Raw genomic sequence first — 18,928 nt, forward strand, 5'->3', positions numbered from 1 at the left:
TCCAGAAATAAAATCAAAGCCATAAAAAAATGTTACTGTGGTTATGAGAAGGATTTGGTAAATTTAACACTTCCCTAGTTTGAAGCATTTATCGCTCGACTCTGCATATAGTGAAAAACATAAAAAAGAATAACAATAACATCAAACAATCTGAGACTAAAGGAGTTCCTAGAGTGTAACCAGTAACTCCTTTACAATTGAAATAGATGAAAGCACTATGGGAAGCTTCCCTCTTGGTGCTTTAAGATTACCTTCTAATTCTACACTAGATCAACCTAGACTTTAACCTTTAGCATGATTAAGCGCATCATAAAAAATAAAAAAAAAGTCTTGCAACTCCCTCTATAACAATAGTCTCAGATCTTGTGTAAGAGACAATGTATATATCATGCTCAAGATCTAACATAAGGAAGCGAACCATCAAAAAGAACATTTAACAACATAAAAGTCAATGCTACAAAAACCAATCAATTTAAGTTCTTCCCCATATTCTGAACAAGTTTTACATCTTTGTTTTAGAGTCGATCATTTCAATTCATTAGCCCCCTTGTCCCTAATGTAACAGCAGAAATATGATAATCCCATTTCCACAATTTGTTGCTTGTATGAATCATCTAAAACTATTGAATCTAAGCAAAGTAAATTGATCATGTATTGGCACATAGACCACATTCAATAGGAGGATTAGCACCAATTCAATACAGAACATTATCATTTCAGCTCAAATTCAAAACAAGTAAATTGAGATAACTTACTTATGATGATACAACATAGGACTTCAGGATACAACAGACTGTAACTTGGAGCGTCAGCTACAAATGGGACAAAGCACCAAACCATTCTCATTACAATCAGGGCATCTAAGCACAACAGTCCTCCCTTGTTTCTGCCCCAGCTCCTCCTTAACCACCATCACCATCTTACAACTCCCATTACAAGAAAAACAAGGCAAAAACCTCACATCTCCGCACCCTTCACACACACCCTTTACTCCCTTCTTAGGCAACCCTTCTAAAACATCTCCCATTATCCCTTCCTCAACTAGTCTCATCACTTCCTCGGCACCACCCATGTACCTTCCTTTAACAAAAACCCTTGGTGGCACCATTGCCTCTCTCTCTTTCCCTCTCATTAATTCCATTAACTCCTCTTTAAACCCTTTGTCCATGGAGACATCTCTCTCACAAATCAACACACCAAACCCTTCAAATGCTGCACGTACTACATTACAAGCTTCAAAAGTCTTTCTTATGCCTCTCAAAGTCGTTGTGTAGATCACAACTCTGTCTTCTCCACTGGGTGGACATAGTCTCTCAAATTTATCAATCAAACCTGTACTGTCCTTCAAAAGAAAATTTGGGTTCTTGTTTTCTTGGCTAGATAAAGGACTTTCTTGGCACTTCTTGGTAACTAAGGAGCTATCCTTCAAAAGAAGTTTTGGACTGGTGTTTTCTTTGCTAAATAAAGGAGTTTCTTGATGTTTCTTGAAAAAGGATGAAAAATGGGAACTTTCTTGGTCTTTCTTGATAATGGGAGAGAAACGAAAGCTATCGGTGTCAAGACCAGACATAAGTTCCCAAGAATCAATGATTTCTGGTTTGGACTTAGGTTCTGTAAGAGGGGTAGGGAAGATGGAGCCAAGAGTGAACCGAGGTGATGGTGTTGGAGGAGTTGTGGTGGTTTGTGGTGGTGGTGTTGGTGGTGGTAACGGATCAAGATTGAGGAGGCCATAAGTGGTTGAAGTGAGTGAAACTATGTGGTGACTTAGCGCTGAGCTGCCTAGTTGAGCGAACTCATCCTCATTGTTCAGTAGATTAGAAGATACACAGCCCATGATGATGTTGGTAGCTGCAGAGTGTTGTTGATGGCTTCAACTTGTTTTGGTGTTTGAAATTTGAAGTAGACTGAGAGGGAAAGCAAGAGTAGTCACAGGGAGTGAAGACACAGGGTTAGATACAGGGGATGACTTTTTTAGGAAGGGAATTTTAAATGAATTTTCTAGATCTCATCTCACTATATTTTATTATTATTATTATTATTATTATTATGAGAAATCTGCTTTTATTGCTGCCTTAAAATTTACATTTTGTAATTTCGTTGATTAATTAATTATAACTAGATTTATTGTTATAAACAAACAAGGTTTTGATAGATTAATGGAGTATTGCAACATTTTGTGTTTCAATATATTTGGTTTTAAATGTTTAAGTTATTCATTTTCGTTTTATATGTTGTTTTAATCAATTAAAAATTTAATATTCTTATTAGATTTAGTTTATTTTTAATAACACGTTTTATAATTTAAAAAATATAAAATTATAAAAAATTCTAATTATAATATTTGATTCAGGAATTAAGATCTTTAATAATAATTATACGAGTTAACCTGAAATAATTAATTTTTTTTTTAAAAAAATAATAGATTGAATTGAAGGCTAATTTTTTCTAAAAAAAACATATAAAATGGTGTCGTGTTAAAAAAAAAAACACTAGATTTTCACTAATTTTATCTTGTTAAAATCTCAGACCACTCATTCATATATTTAAATTCATGATATTTAGTTTGAAAATAACAAATGTCTTACCTTTCATCAAATTTGACGTTAAGTAAAACTCAAATTCACATGCTATTAATCTCACAAATGACATGATTAAAACCAATGATTTATATAGTTAATTCTCGTTATAAATTAAATCAAAACGATAAGGTTTAATAAAACAGTAAATTAAACATAATAAACATTATTTCTCATAAAAAAAAAACATGTAAAGGTATCTTAAAAGAAATCACATGAATGATGCGAGAACAATTGCAAAAGCAAGTGCAATTATTATCTAGCCTTTTCAGTCACTCAAATTTGAAAATTTTTGTGGGGACTGAGTGTGTGGTGCACGAGCTTTGGCCTTTGGGCGCTAAATTTTTAATTCAAATTACAGGACTACGTCTGAAGGAGTATTTAATTGGGCTCGCACTTTCTTCCCCGCGTCACCCATTCCAAGGTCAGTTCACATGCTTCCACTCAGTGTTTCAAAACAAACACCACCAGGCCAAGCCCGTTTACTGAGGATAGAGCTTGGGCTGGGTCGATATCAGATTATTTTCTACTAATTTAATGTTTTTTTTTAAATACTGTCTTCATCATTTAAACCTACCCCTTTAAAGTTTTATTTATTAATAGACTGTGTTAAATAAGAATATTAAAAAAAGACCTTCGGCTTTGGGCCTAAAGCCACAGCTTACTTGGGCTCTAGCAAGGTAAAGCCCCCATGGCTTGCTCACCTAGTGCGTCCAAACCCAACCTGTGTAATTTTTTTTACATGTGTTACTTTTCTTTCGCACAACTTTTAAAGTTTTATCACATGATCTAATAAATTTAAACATACTTTTTATTAGTTGAACAACACGACCAAACAAGCATATTTTTCTAAATCAATGAAGCTCGCCTTTTATTTTACTATTAAAAATCTTTTCATAACATAGTTAACTTATAGAGTGAGCTATAAATAGCATTACAACCCTTAAACTTGACCTTTGTCATGAGAAAAGTGTACAAGCGTATTTGGGTGAGAGGTGTAATAGCTTTTTTCTAAATGTACAATTCTTTTAAAGCACAAATCACATATCTAAAAGTTAAAAAGACATGTTTTTTTGTGTGGATCATACAAAAAAAAGTTAAAGTCATCTTCAAACCAAACACCCTCTAGTCGTGGAATAACCTTCTATTAAATTTAGTCGCCAACAAGAAAGGTAAGGGATCTCATCTCTGAACTTATAAAAAATTACTTATCAAATATTAAAGTTTACAATTAAACTTTTAATTGAGCCCATGATTAAATCAAATTAGTTTATTAAAAGTCTAATTAAATCCCCATATTTAAGTTTTATGCATATTCATTCAATAAATCATTTAATTTGACTTTTAATCTGTATTGCCTTTCAATTTCAGGTATAATAGAGTTACAATTGGATTCCTTATTTTTTTTTTCAAAATTCCAGTTCGTTTCTCCATGTGTTTAAAACCCTTCTCAACTTGCTCTTGCCTAGTTACTAGTTTTTTTTTAATTTATTTTTATTTTTTAAAATATTTTTTTTTAAAAAAAGATAATTTTAAAGGAAATTCAAAATTGGGTCATGAGACATACAATAACATTTAGATAATTATTGATGAAAAGAGGTATATATCATGTGTATTTGTAACACTCAAAAGTACTCTCACTTAAGCGATATATAATTGTCCAATTTAACCTAATTACAGCTAGAAAAATCAAATTATTTGTATTGAGTGAAAAAAGTATGTAGCTCTCCTTCAAGCTTGAATTCTAAGTTTTTCTTTCGGAACTTCAAATTTCTGTAGTAATTAAGCATTTTGCCTTTCTAAGAATATCATACTTTTTCATCGGTCCCTCTAATTTAATCATTTTAAAGTTTATCTCCATATTTTTTAAAAACTTTGCCTACAGGAAAACTCCTGTTTATGGGACATTAACAAGTAGCAACAAATTCAAAACCAACAAAAAAGAACAGTCTGAAATCAGAATTATTGGGGGTAAATAGTGGGTGCCTGAGACTATACCTAGAAGAACACCTTTTAGGCAGGGCCAGCACCTCATCTAAAATAATGTCATGCCACTTTTTCAGACAGACCACCACCCCTTTGATGCTGGCAAAGCCGCCTGATACTTGTGGACCTACTGGCCACAAAATGCAATTATAGAAGGCATCGAATCCTTATAGTATATGCTTGGAGTTCATCGAAAATTGAACACTAGCTAGGAAGATCAATTTTTTGCATTGAATTTCAATTTCCGCATCCCATTATTTATTTATTTATTTTACAAACATGGATCATCATATTATACGGGTGATCATACTATTAAAAAATATATAAGCCATTCAATTGCCTATTTATTTATTTAATTCGAATGTTAAATTTGCTACTAAAATAAAAGCCAGGATCAAATTAGTCATCCTTTGACTTCATACTATAGTTTTAAAATCTAGATGGAAGGTGGGTAGATCTGGATCATCCAAAAACAATCCAAGTTAAATAAAAAATATATAAAAAAATTTGGTTGACCAAATAAAAAACAGAGATTAATTCTATAAACTAATTAATCCAAATTTGATATACTCAATTCAATTCTTAATGTATTTTTTTTAATAATTAAAACGATATCATTTTAATTATTATAAAAAAATATTTATTTTACCGGGTAAATATTCTTGAAGCATTACTAGGTAGGGTTTACAACTACCAGACTCGCATGAATTAAACAATTCTTATGTGGAGGGAGGATACCCATTAACGAGAATTACTAGCAATTGAGAACATTCATTGTCTTCTTCAGATGGCCTGTGGATTCTTGGTTTTTTCTACACAGATCAAATGCAAGCGTGTTCCCTCTTGGGCACATGGAGTTTTGTGAATTTTTTTTTATTGATCTTATTAAATATACAATAGGCATTATATAATTAGTTCAGTCTCTCTGCATTCTAGTTGCTATTATATCATTGGGCAATACTCACTGCCTCAAAAACACTATTGTCACGGGTGGTTCTGTCTAAACTTTGGGATTTCCTGCGTTGGGCTTAGGAATCAATGAGGCATGATCAACTAGGAGATATGATAGCCAAGAGAAAACCTGGTTGGGAACACTTGCAGGAAGTAAGATTATCTTCTTCCATTAGAAGAATCTAATCATGAACTGCGTTGTTTAAATGTGTGATCTTCTTGATGAGATCGTTTGGTGCATTCAAGATCAAAACAAGAGCATATAGTCTTTGCCTCCAATTGTCTCTTCTGTGTTTTCTATACTTACCTTTCTGGGTTTCCTTGTAAACTGAAAAGATTGTTCTTGCTGTATTTATTCTGTGCTGTGGCCACCTTGTTTTAGCCAACCCATTTATGAAGCAAATTTCAACTGGTTTTCCTACTTCCCAATTTTGTGGGTCTCCATATAAGCTTAAAGCAAGTCGAGGTTGAATCTGTCATTTAAAATAGCCTAAACCAAATAGATTAGGAATAAAAGAGAATGAGACGATAGAAGTTCACGAGAAGGGCTGGATAAACTCATTTATTCTCAATCAAAATATAATATGCCAAAATCTCATCTAAAGAAAAAGGAGAAAGGGATCCTAATAGAAAAATAAAAGTTAAAATTCAAATTAAAAAGGAAAATACTAAGATTAAAAGAGACAATATGTTCTAATTCCTAATTTAAAAGCCTTTCCAACCTTGAAACCTTGAACGGATACAATGAGTTAACAATATAGAACAAGAGCAGTAGAATCGTCTAAATTTAAACATGATATCAAATATAATGATTGTTTTCGTCAAACAAGTAAATTAACATAACTATACCTTTTCTTTTTTCTACGTTCTTTCCTAATTGCTTAGATTTTCCTGTTAATCGATCAAACTCTTTCGAGTTTAAATATGTACTTGGTGGAATTGCATATAGTTCATTGTTTTGCCAAAACTATCATTTGTAGGCCTACTCTCCATGGATCATTTTCGTGCCAGGGATGATCCTGGTGTTGTGAAAAAAGTCCCATATTACAAAGCCAATAGGATAGTACTGGAGACAGAGGTCTTGAAACTTGATCTGCTACCTTGGCCAAAAAATTGGTGAGTGAGTATTCATTGTTTGCGCCTTATGGTTGCAATCTTCGATGCTTGTTCACATTTTAACATATCATTTCAACAGGAAGAGAAAAGATTATCCATGATGGAATGGGCAATCAAGGAATGCCGTACTGTGCAATTAGTATCAGAAGTGATTGCTTCGAAGTTCAAAATGGAAGCTTGAGGAACAAGCATAGGTCTCTTTAGTCTTTGTTTTGAGGTACTTAAAGAATTAAAGAAATCTCTATGGTGAAGTTGGGTCTTGATCAGGCATATTCACAGTGCGTCCAGAAATGTTTCCCTGGTTGCGTCAGCCTTTCCAATTAATTCCCAGCCTTTAGAAAGTTGATTCAAGATCTCAAATTAATTTTTGATAAATTACTATGATGTTATGGAATTTCAAACATGATTATTGGTTTTGTATAATATTTGAATTGTTTGGATATTATTTGATTTCAACTAATATTGTATATTTTTTATTTGATAATTTGTACTGTTGAATGGTGTGTTTATTTTTTTTGGAGTGTGATCGCAAATTAAGACTTTTTTTTTAATTCATAGTTTATATTGGGGTGTGGTGTAACCAATTTCTATCAATAAAAATTAAAAAATATCTATTTGCTTGCATTTTGGGATTTAATAACCAATTTATTAAAGTCATGAGAACTTGATCTATATTTTAAAAAATACAAAAAAATTATATTGTTTTCTGTTAGTATCTGAGATTATGAACTTATACAAGAAATATTTCTGATATTAAATAAAAAGATAGTTTTTTTTGTTTTATATTGGCATTAGAACATTTAGGTTTTTAACCTGATAAGAGAAGGACCTCCTTACTGAGAAAAACTTTTCTTCGACCATAAATAGACCAACATTTAGAAAATACAACACTCGTTTAGTTTATATCAGACAGATAAATTATGTAACTTAACTCAAGTAAGGCATATTAGAGAGGCTAATAACTTTCATTTACTCAATTAGTTCTCTTACACAAACTCTAAAATTAGTTAGGATTCTTAATGATAAAAACTAGGTGGCGATTCTCATTTTTTTTTTACTGATAAAAAAAAAATTTCTTATCCTTTCCACCCACTCCATTCTTAATCATTCCTAATATAAAAAAATAATCATCGTGGCGCTATATACATGCAACACTCTCCATTGAAAAAGAAGCAACCGAATCATTTTATAAACCTTGGCAAGCAATGCAACATAAGTTTCTTCTATGGATAACAAAGTACTACAAAACATATTATATTATAGTAGTGTAGCTATAAAACTACACAATTTGTTCAGCATCTACAATTTCAATTCACTCTAACCTAGTCATGGAAGTAAATTAATTTTTAGATATTTTTAGATTATTTTGATGTATTGATATAAAAAATAAAAAAAAATTATTTTAATATATATATTTTATTTTAAAAAAACACTTAAAAATTAAAACCATAAACTTGATATTATCTTTCCAAACCAACTCAAGTATTACTTCCTTTGGCCGAAGCCCCACAATCTGCCAAGATAAGCCTCTCAATCTCTCAATAGCCATTTGTTGCATCGGACACCAGGGAGATTAATATAACTTGGTTTTATTTGCTCCATTATTAACTATTAGGAGAAGACGCAACTGATCTACATGTACTATTATTTGTCCTTATTTTTTCAAATTCAGACAAGAAACATTTTTGGAAAGTAGACCACAGAGTCAGAAGTGTTTGACCAGTCTAATGACTTCCCACTGACCAAAAAATATATCGATTCCTCTTCAATTGTTTAATAGTTGGATGGCTAGCTAACTCGGTCCTTCGTTGGTGGTCTTCAAGGCCTGTTTTCATTCTCTCTTTCTATCTAGCTGCTCATAACACGTGAAGGCAATAGGGGGCGGTCAGTTATTCTTTAAGATTGTTCTTGCGGTCCTTCAAGTTTCAGATTTCAGCCACCTCAACCCCTTTTATTCCAATTTCAGGTATCAATATGCATGCTCTTGTCGTTCACACGGACACACACATACACGCGCGCGCACGCGCCAACCGTGTGATAGACAGGTTATTATAAAGGGTCAAGGTGACTATAAGTCTCGTCATTAACTCTTCAACTCTTCAATGTGAGAGTATATTATTATTTAATCTGATATATATTATAAGTTTTGTTTTAAAAGTAGATGTATTAGGTGTTTTTTTATATATATATCCATGAAAATGAATGAAGTAAAATTGTGGTGAGGAGTTAGAAATGGTCAAGATTTGAAACTTGAGGGACCAGACACATTATTTACCTAGCTTATCTTAATGTGACTTTGGATTCTTGTGTGTACTATTAAAACTATCTGTCTCTCTCATGTCTTCTCCCATCACATTATCATCATTTACAATGTTATTGACAATTCCTGACACACCTCCATTAGATTGTTTATCTCATGCCACTACACTACAACACAAGACTTGGCGGATATATTGGAGCTCGTTCTCTGTTAGATTCTGCACAAAACAAACATCACATCCACAGACTTGTAATTAATATCTAGCTCTATCCCTTACTGACTCCACATCTTTACAGTTATAATAATTGTTGAAGGAATCAATGTCACTAGAATACCATGCACCTATATCTAGCACCTCCCTCTCCAGCTCTCTTTTTAAGCCCTTGCTGGTTTTTGTAATGTAAAATTTCTTTCTTTCTTTCTTTCTTTCTTTCTGGCTACCTCTCTGAATGGGAAAGAAGGGTGGTACCTCATGTTTGACCATAGTGAAAAGAGCATTCAGGTTTCCAAGTAAAGAGAATGAGAAAAGGAGTGGCAGAAGGAGAGAAGAACATGACCAAGAAGAGGAAGTAAAGGTAATTCATGATGCTCTTATCATGAACAATGACTAGCTTGTACTTTATGTGTATAACAAAGAATTGATTTCTCGGTGCATGGATTTTTGGGTTTGATTGTTTGCAGAAGAGAGAGAAAAGAAGATGGCTTTTTAGGAAGTCCAATAACCATGTTCCAGTTCAACAATGTGAAGAAAAAATCCCAATAACAAACACAATTACTAGTACTATTACTGCACCCGTGAGTCCTACCATGGATGCCGAGAAAAGACATGGAACTGCAATAGAAGCTGCGGCAGCTGAAGCTGCATCTCTAACAGCCCAAGAAGCAGTAAAGATTGCTAGACTCGCTAGACCAGCTTCCAGCTGCTTTGTTAGAGCTGAAATATGGGCTGCTATTATCATTCAAACGGCCTTTAGAGGCTACCTAGTAAGTCATCACTTGCTATTGTGCGCTTCAATATTTTCATGTCTTTCTTGGTTAATGATTTGGTTATCTTGATCGAGTATTGAAGGCAAGGGGAGCTCTACGTGCACTTAAAGGGCTGGTGAAGTTACAAGCTTTAGTGAGAGGACATAATGTAAGAAAGCAAGCAAAGTTAACACTTCAATGCATGCAAGCTTTAGTTCGAGTACAAGATCGAGTCCGTGACCAACGAGAAAGGCTTTCACATGAATGGAGCAGAAGGTCCATGTTTTCTGAGACCAATAGCTTATGGGAGTCTAGATATCTCCAAGACATTCGTGAGAGAAAGTCCACGGTAAGAACTTGTAATTAACACTATGAGCCCATCAGCCAAACTATAATTATTTCTGAAATTATTAGACCCATTTAATTGATTAAAACCCATCATTGAGATCATTAGACCCATGCTATTTTCCTTATGCTTATACATGTTAAGTGGTATTCTTAGGTTATAGTTAATTTCGAGTATCAACACTAAATATTGCTCCTTCGTTTGTAAGGGCAATACTATATTGGTGAAATAAATCTATCATACCATAGCAATTATTAATATATAGCTTTTTTTTACACATAACACAAGTGCAAATGCAAATGTAGATCACAAACGTCTTACTATATATTTATCAATTTTCAAACAATTGCTATGAAAAGAGAGAGACACAATGCATTTATAATTCATAATTTGAGGCATGAAATAACATAATAGTACCATGGTAGTGTGGATAAATCATTAGGCCTTCTTGATATATAGTAAGCTAATGGCTTTTGTGTTGCAGTCGAGAGATGTAAGCTCTCTTCTAGATGATTGGGATGATCGTCGATGTACAAATGAAGAAATTGAAGCCATGGTGCAAAGTAAGAAGGAAGCTGCTTTAAAACGCGAAAAAGCCTTGGCTTATGCTTTCTCTAGCCAGGTTGGTCTTCTCACTCCCTATATGTGTTTGATTTGTAAGTTTAAAAACTATATTATATGAATTTCCTAGTTATTTAACTTCTCGACTATCTACATGACCCAACATCAAGAAATGGAGGTGTAGAAGGAACCCATCGGCAGGGGATCAAGAGGAACTAGAAGACAGAACAAGGTGGCTTGATCGATGGATGGCAACAAAGCAATGGGAGACAAGCAACAGGGCATCAACAGATAGAAAAGACAACAACATAAAGACTGTAGAGATGGACACATCTAGACCATTTTCATATTCTAGTACAACTCCAACTTGTCAAAGATCACAAAGCCACAATCACCAACAAAAACAACCCACCAGACACTCTATTGCTTCTCCTCTCCATAGATCATACTACAGCCGTTCTATTCACCAATCACCTATCACACCCTCTCCTTGCAAACCCAAGCACCTTCAAGTACGTTCTGCAAGCCCAAGATGCCTAAAAGAAGGAAACAAATGCTACTCAGCAGCACATACACCAAGCTTGAGCTCTAGATATTGCATTAACAATGGTCTTGGTCGATATGGTGAGGGTAGTGCTACAATATTGCCAAACTACATGGCTGCAACTGAGGCAGCAAAGGCTCGTGTTAGGTCACAGAGTGCACCAAGGCAGAGACCATCAACACCCGAGAGAGAACGTAGTGGATCAGTACTACTTGCAAAGAAACGTCTGTCATTCCCAGTTCCTGATTGTGGACCCAATGGAAATGGTGTTGGCAATATTGGCTACAGTAGTAATAGTAGTTTCAGTCAGAATTTAAGGAGTCCTAGCTTCAAGAGTGTGCATGGTTGCCACTTTGGAATGGGAGAGCAATCAAATTATTTTTCATGTTATAATGAGGGCATTGGTGAAGAAATATCCCCTTGTTCAACAACTGACCTTAGGTGGTTTAAATAAGAAATTTGAATTTTGGGTTTGTAGAGTTTTTATGAAATATGAATGTAGTCTATTACAATTAATTATCTAGTAATAATTTGATTAAATAAGAGGCAAGAAATTTGATTAAACGGTGGCTTTTTTATATATAAAAATAAGAGGCAAGTGATTGAATTGAATGTTCATACATGTATATTATATTATCAGAGTTAAAACAAGGTTTGTGATAATTTGAGAGGTATACATAATGCAGTAGCCATCTTCTATATTTATATGAGTATTGTAAAATACAATAGTTACTGTGTAGTGCAGTGCGCAATATAAATAACTCTATACAAAGAAAATACAATTTTTCCTAAACTACAACACATTCCATAATACACTCCCTTAAGCTGAAGGTGGGTGGTCCATTTAAAGCTTGGATTGTAACTAGAAAAATGTAGTGTGAGGGAGCGGCTTAGTAAGAACATCGGCTAATTGGTCTTTTGAGTGTATGGAGCGAATCTGTATCTTCTTTTTGGAAACTCTATCATGAACAAAGTTATAATCAACCTTAACATGTTTTGTACGTGTATGAAACACCAGATTAGCAGACAAATAAATAGCACCCAAGTTGTCACACCAAATGGTGGTAACATAACTGGGAGAGAAGCATAAACTAAAAGCAGATAATGAAGCCAAAGAACCTCAGCAGTACCATCAGCTAAGGCCTTATATTCTGCTTCAGTGGAGGAGCGAGCAATAGTGCGTTGCTTACTAGATTTCCATGAGATGGGAGTGGTGCCAAAAAAGACAATGTTGCCACCAGTAGATTTTCGATCATCAATACTCCCCACCCAGTCTGCATCAGTAAAACCATGCAGTGATAAGGAGGAGCCTCGAGTAAGGTGAAGGCCAAAAGAGGACTTACCTTTTAAATACCGTAAAATATGTTTGATAACAGCCCAATGACTCTCAGTAGGCGCATGCATAAACTGGCAGACTTCGTTGACAGCATAGTAGATGTCTGGTCTAGTAAAGGTGAGATACTAAAGAGCCCTGACAATTTGCCAATATCGAGTGGGATTTGAGTATAAACCACTAGGCTGGAGACTAACCTTGGAAACAGAAGTCGGGGTATCAACAGGCTTGCAGGATGGCATACCAGCCCGACTAAGAATATCAAGAGCATACTTATGTTGATTAAGCATAAGCCCCATGCTAGTAGGAGTGACCTCAATTCCCAAAAAAAGTGAGCATGACCCAGATCCCGAAGTTTAAACTCTAAACTCAACAGACTAATAAGGCGGTGAAGTAAAGTAGAATTATTACCAGTGAATAGAATGTCATCTACATAGACAAGCAAATAGCAGATATCACTACAAGATTTAACAGTTTTACCGACGGTATTTTTCCGTCGGCGTAAGACACATATTCCATCGGTAATTAATTTACCGACGACATCACCGACGGAAATGCTCCGTCGGTGAATCCTTCATCGGTAATTTTTTGTCCGTCGTAAATAAAAAAATGAAATTACCCGCTTCATTTCGTCGGTATATCCCTCAGTAATAATATTTTTTATTACCAACGGAATTACCTATGGAAATTCCATCGGTAATTATTTAAAAAAAAATTAAAAAAATCATTTGATAAAATTATAAAATAATTAAATTAACATAAATCAACACTGTATAATATATACTCAAAATGCTTGAAAAAAAGAAGAAAATCAACTCAAACAAATTTGCAACAAATAAATAAAATGAAAAAATAAATTCAACTAAAAAAATTCATATGAAAAAAATGAAGTTGCAATTGCTAAAAATTTAAAAATCCTATAAATAAATCAACTAAAAATTAATCTCATATGAAAAAACAAATCTCACAACAACATTTATACAATTATTAAGAAAAAAAACAATTAAAAATAAAATAAAAACAAATATAGTGAAAAAAATCATGAAAAAAAAAGAAAAATCTTACCTTAATGTAGTTGCAAGTGAAGCTAAGAAGAGAAAAAAAATTTCGTAAAGCATATTAATTAAAAAAAACTAAGAGGATAAAAGAAGAAAGAAGAAGAAGACATACCCGAGCATGGAGAAAAAGAGAAGGAGATGAGGAGAGAAAAGAAGAGAAAGAAATAGATATTGATGTTTTTTACATATAGTGAAGAAGAAGAAGAAGTAGAAGTAGAAGTAGAAGAATAAGAAGAAGTAGTAGTAGAAGAAGAAATAAGTCTGTCTCTTGTGAAATAAAGGATTCGGGCTTTTTATTGGGACGCTTTACCGACGGATTTACCGACGGATAATTAAATATTAATATTTTTTAATTATTCCGCCAGTAATTCCATCGGTAATATTTAATTTAAATTTTCAATTTTGTAAAAAGTTTTCAGAAACCGCCAACAATTACCGACGATTTTTCAGTCCGTCGGTGATTCCGTCTGTAATATTTAAATGAAAATTTTAAATCAATTGAAATTTTTCAGAAAACCGCCAAATAACACCGACGACTTTTCAATCCGTCGGTGATTTTGTCCGTAAAGAACAACAATTAATAGTGCAATTGGAAAGTGAACAGTTCTGGAGCTCTCTGGAAAATACCGACGGATTTTGTCCGTCGGCGATTCCCTTTGTAATTGACATGATGAACAGTGTAAACAAGTTTACCAACGGATTTTACCGATGGAATTTATTCCATCGGTAATTCCGTTGGTAAATCCTGACACGTTATCATTTTTTTTTTGTTTTGTTTTAATTTTTTTGTCCCTCCGTAATTCCCTCCGTATATACCGAGGGAATATGTCCGTCGGTAAAATCCCTCGGAAATTTACCGACGGAAATATTCTCTCGGTATTTCCGTTTGTATTTATCAGTTTTCTGGTAGTGTATCATGATTCATAGTCAGAATAAATAAGGAGGTATCAACCTTGGAAGTGCGAAAGCCAATCAATAGAAGAAAGTCACTCAGTTGTGTGTACCAAGCCTGCAGAGCTTGTTTTAAACCATAGAGGGACTTGTGAAGGTGACATACATGAGTAGGCAGAGCAGGGTCAACAAATCTGTGGGTTGTTGCATATAAACAACCTCTTAAAGGGAACCATTGAGGAAGGCATTATATACATCAAGCTGACGAATCTGTCAATGGTTAGATACAACAATGACAAGAACGAGTCGAACAGTAGTCGATTTAACAACAGGACTGAAGGCTTTGGAGTAGTCGATTCCTTCATGTTAAGTGAAACCACACGCAACCAAGCATGCCTTGTAGCGTTCAATAGCACCATTGGCCTGTCGCTTGATTTTGTAAACCCAACGGCAACCAACAACATTCATGGAAGGTTCAAACAAAACCAAAGACCAAGTACTATTGGCATGTAAGGCTGGAATTTCAGATCTCATAGCAGATTGCCAGCACAAAAACCAGTTAGCATCTTTGAAATTTAAAGGTTCGTGATCAGAGGAACATGTTACCTATGAGTTTCGCTGTAGCGGAGAAACAAAACTCAAGTTGGCAGACCTGGGCTGTCGGGGAAGCAACACCATATGGTGTTGGCGAGAGACCTCTGGTGCAGTAGATCGGTTTGGCATGGGCTGCTGTGGGAGGGAGTAGCTGGAGAGATCAACACAAAGATCTAAAGCTGGCGGAGACACAACAGGACATTGTGAGGAAGATGAAGGCCTAGACGGTGAGCCAAATTTCTCACCATAAGATGTAGCAGAAGGCACAACAGAGGGCATAACAGAGGGCACAACAGACCCAGGGGTTGTGCTATTCGGAGCTGCAGAACCTAAACCTGCAAAATGATCAATAGACATAGCGGCAACTGGTGGTAAAGGGACCTGTTTAAACAAGGCTAATGGTGTTTTGGTTGATGGGAAGTGTGTTAAGGCAGGAAGATGGGAGGAAGGGGCCGACTGCAAGTAAGAGTCAGAGATGGCAGAAACATGTGCAGTTTCAAGAAAGGGAAAAGACTGCTCATGAAAACGGACATGACGGGAGATGTAGACACGATCAGAAGACAAGTCAAAAACAATATTATATGGGCGAAGAAAAGAAAAACATAGACATCAAAAAATGCGCAGGAAACTATAATAAGGTGCCAATGAATTAGTAGGAACTAAAAGCTATAATGTTATCAAGGACTACAAGTAATGATCGATTAAGTCGTAAAAACTTTCAATTAGATTTAGATTTTTTACAATTGGATCTTGGACTGAAAAATCTGGGTTTATCGTTATATGCTCTCCTGAAAAAATAGGTCTTCCATTAAAATGAAGGATGCTTTAATATTTAAGTAAATAAATTACAAGAGATAATAGTATATGCAGAAGAGGAATAGTATACATGGAAAATGAATTATGCAACCAAGAGAGCGAAAGTTTAGAAGAGTAAATATTGTATGTGATTATTATATGGTTTTATTATTGCATGTTTATCTAGTTCTGTGAGATATTTATATACTTTGCTCATATAAGTATACATGGAAAATGAGTAAACGTTGTTAGCATAAGCAGCAGCATGATTATAATTGAGGGGTGCTCAACCCTATTCGGATAATGTTTGTTCCAAGCCCGACAATTGGAGCCTAGCCTATTAAAGTCTTATGAGCAAACCCCCTGGCTAGACTTGCCTCCCAGGCTACAGGCTTGAAATGCGTGTGGGTCGTATCCAACGAGTAATACATGTTAAGTGGATTGAGTGAGAGTAAAGTATAGGGAAAAAAAATTACGAAATTTATTAAATCTGATAACAAATAAAATAAATTTGTGGAAAATACTTAGAAAGCATGAAACTTTATTGATCGATAATAAATGTGATTATAGACCAACAAAACTAATTTAAATAGTCTTCCCTAACTAACTAGGCTAAATAAGAAGAAAAAAAGACTTTAAATCCATAAATATTCAATCATATCGGATATTTGGAAATTTGAAATAGATACAATCCGTCAACTTTCGGCTAAATTTGTATAAAGAGATGATATAAAGAGATGAAACCTGGATATTTAATTTGATGAATTAATTTTTAATTTTTTTCATTTGTTTGATAACCTAATCAATTTTGATATAGATGAACTAATAATAGTGCTTGGTTTTCCTGGAACAAACTTATATAGACACTTGCACGCATATGTGTTTATATCTATGTGTGTTTACGCTATGTTTAGGTCATATCATAGAGGCTTTCTGAAGAAGAGATTAAGTGGTTTGAAAGAGTTGTTCAGAATAATATATAGACATTGACGGAAAATTATTCTTTGATGTTGAGAACTCTTTTTTTTTTCATCCATAGCCACAATGACTATTCAGACCAATCCCACAATCACGACAACTTTTCCAAGAAACTCAACTACTCTCCAACATTCATTGATGGATTTCTTCTCATTTACATAGAGGCAGAGCCAAAACATCACACAAAGTATGGACCATTGTAACATAAACTAAAAGAAATTAGTGTTTTATTGTGGACTGTACAATAGTATATAATAAAACACTGATGTTTTAAGTTTTTTTTTAAAATTATCTTATTTTTTTTAGCTATTTTTATGCCTTTTGAGATTATTTTTTTCTTCTTTCTTTGTTTTTTTTCTTTTAACAAAATGTTTTTGTTTAATTTAGTTTATTAATGTTCATTTTTTTTATTTGGTTATCAGACTTTCATAACACGTTTTCTGAGTTTAACGGGTTAACCTGGTTTGACAAGTTAACCCAAATTTTTTTTTTTTGCTTTTTAATTAATTTTTTTGTTTAGTTTAGTTTGTTAATATTAAATTTCTTTCAATTTAGTTATTAGACTTTCATGACACATATCCCGAGTTTCACAGCTTAACCTGATTTCACGAGTGAACCCAGTTAATTCTAGGTTGACCCGTTAATTTTTTTTTGTTTTTTTATTTTCATAAATCTTTTTTGTTTAATTTAGTTTGTTAATGTTAATTTTTTTATTTAGTTACCAGACTTTCATGACACAGATCCTGAGTTTAACGGGTTAACATGGTTTGACGATTTAACTTGAAATTTTTTTTTTGCTTTTTTTTCTTTATAATTATTTTTTTTGTTTAGTTTAGTTTGTTAATGTTAAATTTCTTTCTATTTAGTTTTTTTTTACTTAGAGTTTTTTTTCTTTTTAATTAATTTTTTTCGTTTAATTTAAATTGTTAATGTTAAATTTTTTTTTCTATTTAGTTATCAAACTTTTATGATACAGATTCCGGTTTTGACGGGTTAACCTGATTTAACGAGTTAACTCGGTTAATTATGGGTTAACCCATTAATTTTTTTTCCTATTTAGTTATCAAACTTTTATGACGTGAATCTAAGGTTTGACGGGTTAACCTGGTTTGAAGGGTTAACTCAGTTAATTCATATTTTTTTTCTTTTTCTTCATTAATTTTTTTCTTCGTGTTGGTTTTTTTTCTTTATTTTTTTCTTTTTAATTAATCTATTTAATTATCACACTTTTGTGACACGACCTTGCAGCCAGACTCACATCCAATTCTATTGAGTCTGGTATTACAGCCAAACCCACTTAAATTTAGGTCATGCAAGTTTAATGTTATTATTAATATTATTAATATTACTCTTGGGTCAGGCGTTGCAACCAAACCTAAGACTCTTAGGTATAACTTTGTAGAAAGACCTAACACTTTTAGATATTAAATTTTTTTAAAATATAAAAAATAATTAACCTGCGGCATCGCGCGGGTCATGTAACTAGTTAAACTATACTAAAAGGGATCAGTCTTTTACTATGGACTCCACAGTGCAGTCCACAGTAAAAGATGAGCTTTTTTTTCATTTTTTATCTGTTTTTTTTATTTTTTATGTCTTTAGGGTTTTTTGTTTTTGAGTAAAAGATGAGCTTCTTTTTTTTTTGTTTTTTTTCTTCATTTTTTTTTGTTTTTTATGCCTTTAGGGTTTTTTGTTTTTGCTTCTTTCTTTTTTTTTTTTCTTTTAATAAAATTTTTTTGTTTGTTAATGTTAATTTTTTTTATTTAGTTATCAGACTTTCATGACACGGATTCCGAGTTTAACAGGTTAACATGGTTTGACGAGTTAATCCGATTTTTTTTTGCTTTGCTTTTCTTTTCTTTTTAATTAATTTTTTTCATTTACTTTAGTTTGTTAATGTTAAATTTCTTTCTATTTAGTTATTAGACTTTCATGACACATATTTCAGGTTTCACGGGTTAACCCAATTAATT

General features: G+C 33.4%; 2 protein-coding genes across 2 annotated transcripts; one reads left to right on the top strand and one right to left on the bottom strand.

Moving 5' to 3' along the window:
• Nucleotides 1–621: 621 nt before the first annotated feature.
• LOC133701627 (uncharacterized protein At5g39865) lies at nucleotides 622–1,967 on the bottom strand. The gene has a single exon (XM_062125620.1). The coding sequence runs from the start codon at nucleotides 1,832–1,834 to the stop codon at nucleotides 809–811; it is 1,026 nt and encodes a 341-aa protein (XP_061981604.1). The 5' UTR covers nucleotides 1,835–1,967; the 3' UTR covers nucleotides 622–808.
• A 7,135-nt stretch (nucleotides 1,968–9,102) lies between these two features.
• Nucleotides 9,103–11,797, top strand: LOC133680822 (protein IQ-DOMAIN 17-like). Its single transcript, XM_062103825.1, has 5 exons — nucleotides 9,103–9,464; nucleotides 9,571–9,873; nucleotides 9,959–10,204; nucleotides 10,686–10,823; nucleotides 10,933–11,797. The coding sequence occupies exons 1-5, from the start codon at nucleotides 9,339–9,341 to the stop codon at nucleotides 11,758–11,760; spliced, it is 1,641 nt and encodes a 546-aa protein (XP_061959809.1). The 5' UTR covers nucleotides 9,103–9,338; the 3' UTR covers nucleotides 11,761–11,797.
• Nucleotides 11,798–18,928: the final 7,131 nt, after the last annotated feature.

This window comes from Populus nigra, chromosome 1 (assembly GCF_951802175.1).
Source record: "Populus nigra chromosome 1, ddPopNigr1.1, whole genome shotgun sequence".
In the NCBI taxonomy this organism is placed as follows: Eukaryota; Viridiplantae; Streptophyta; class Magnoliopsida; order Malpighiales; family Salicaceae; genus Populus; species Populus nigra.

Bases quoted from the DNA above. Each gene is read 5' to 3' on its own strand.
- LOC133701627 (XM_062125620.1), bottom strand. From the start codon at position 1,834: ATGGGCTGTGTATCTTCTAATCTACTGAACAATGAGGATGAGTTCGCT.
- LOC133680822 (XM_062103825.1), top strand. From the start codon at position 9,339: ATGGGAAAGAAGGGTGGTACCTCATGTTTGACCATAGTGAAAAGAGCA. The intron at 10,205-10,685 runs GTAAGAACTTGT...TTTGTGTTGCAG, and splicing joins TTCGTGAGAGAAAGTCCACG to TCGAGAGATGTAAGCTCTCT. The intron at 10,824-10,932 runs GTTGGTCTTCTC...CCCAACATCAAG, and splicing joins CTTATGCTTTCTCTAGCCAG to AAATGGAGGTGTAGAAGGAA.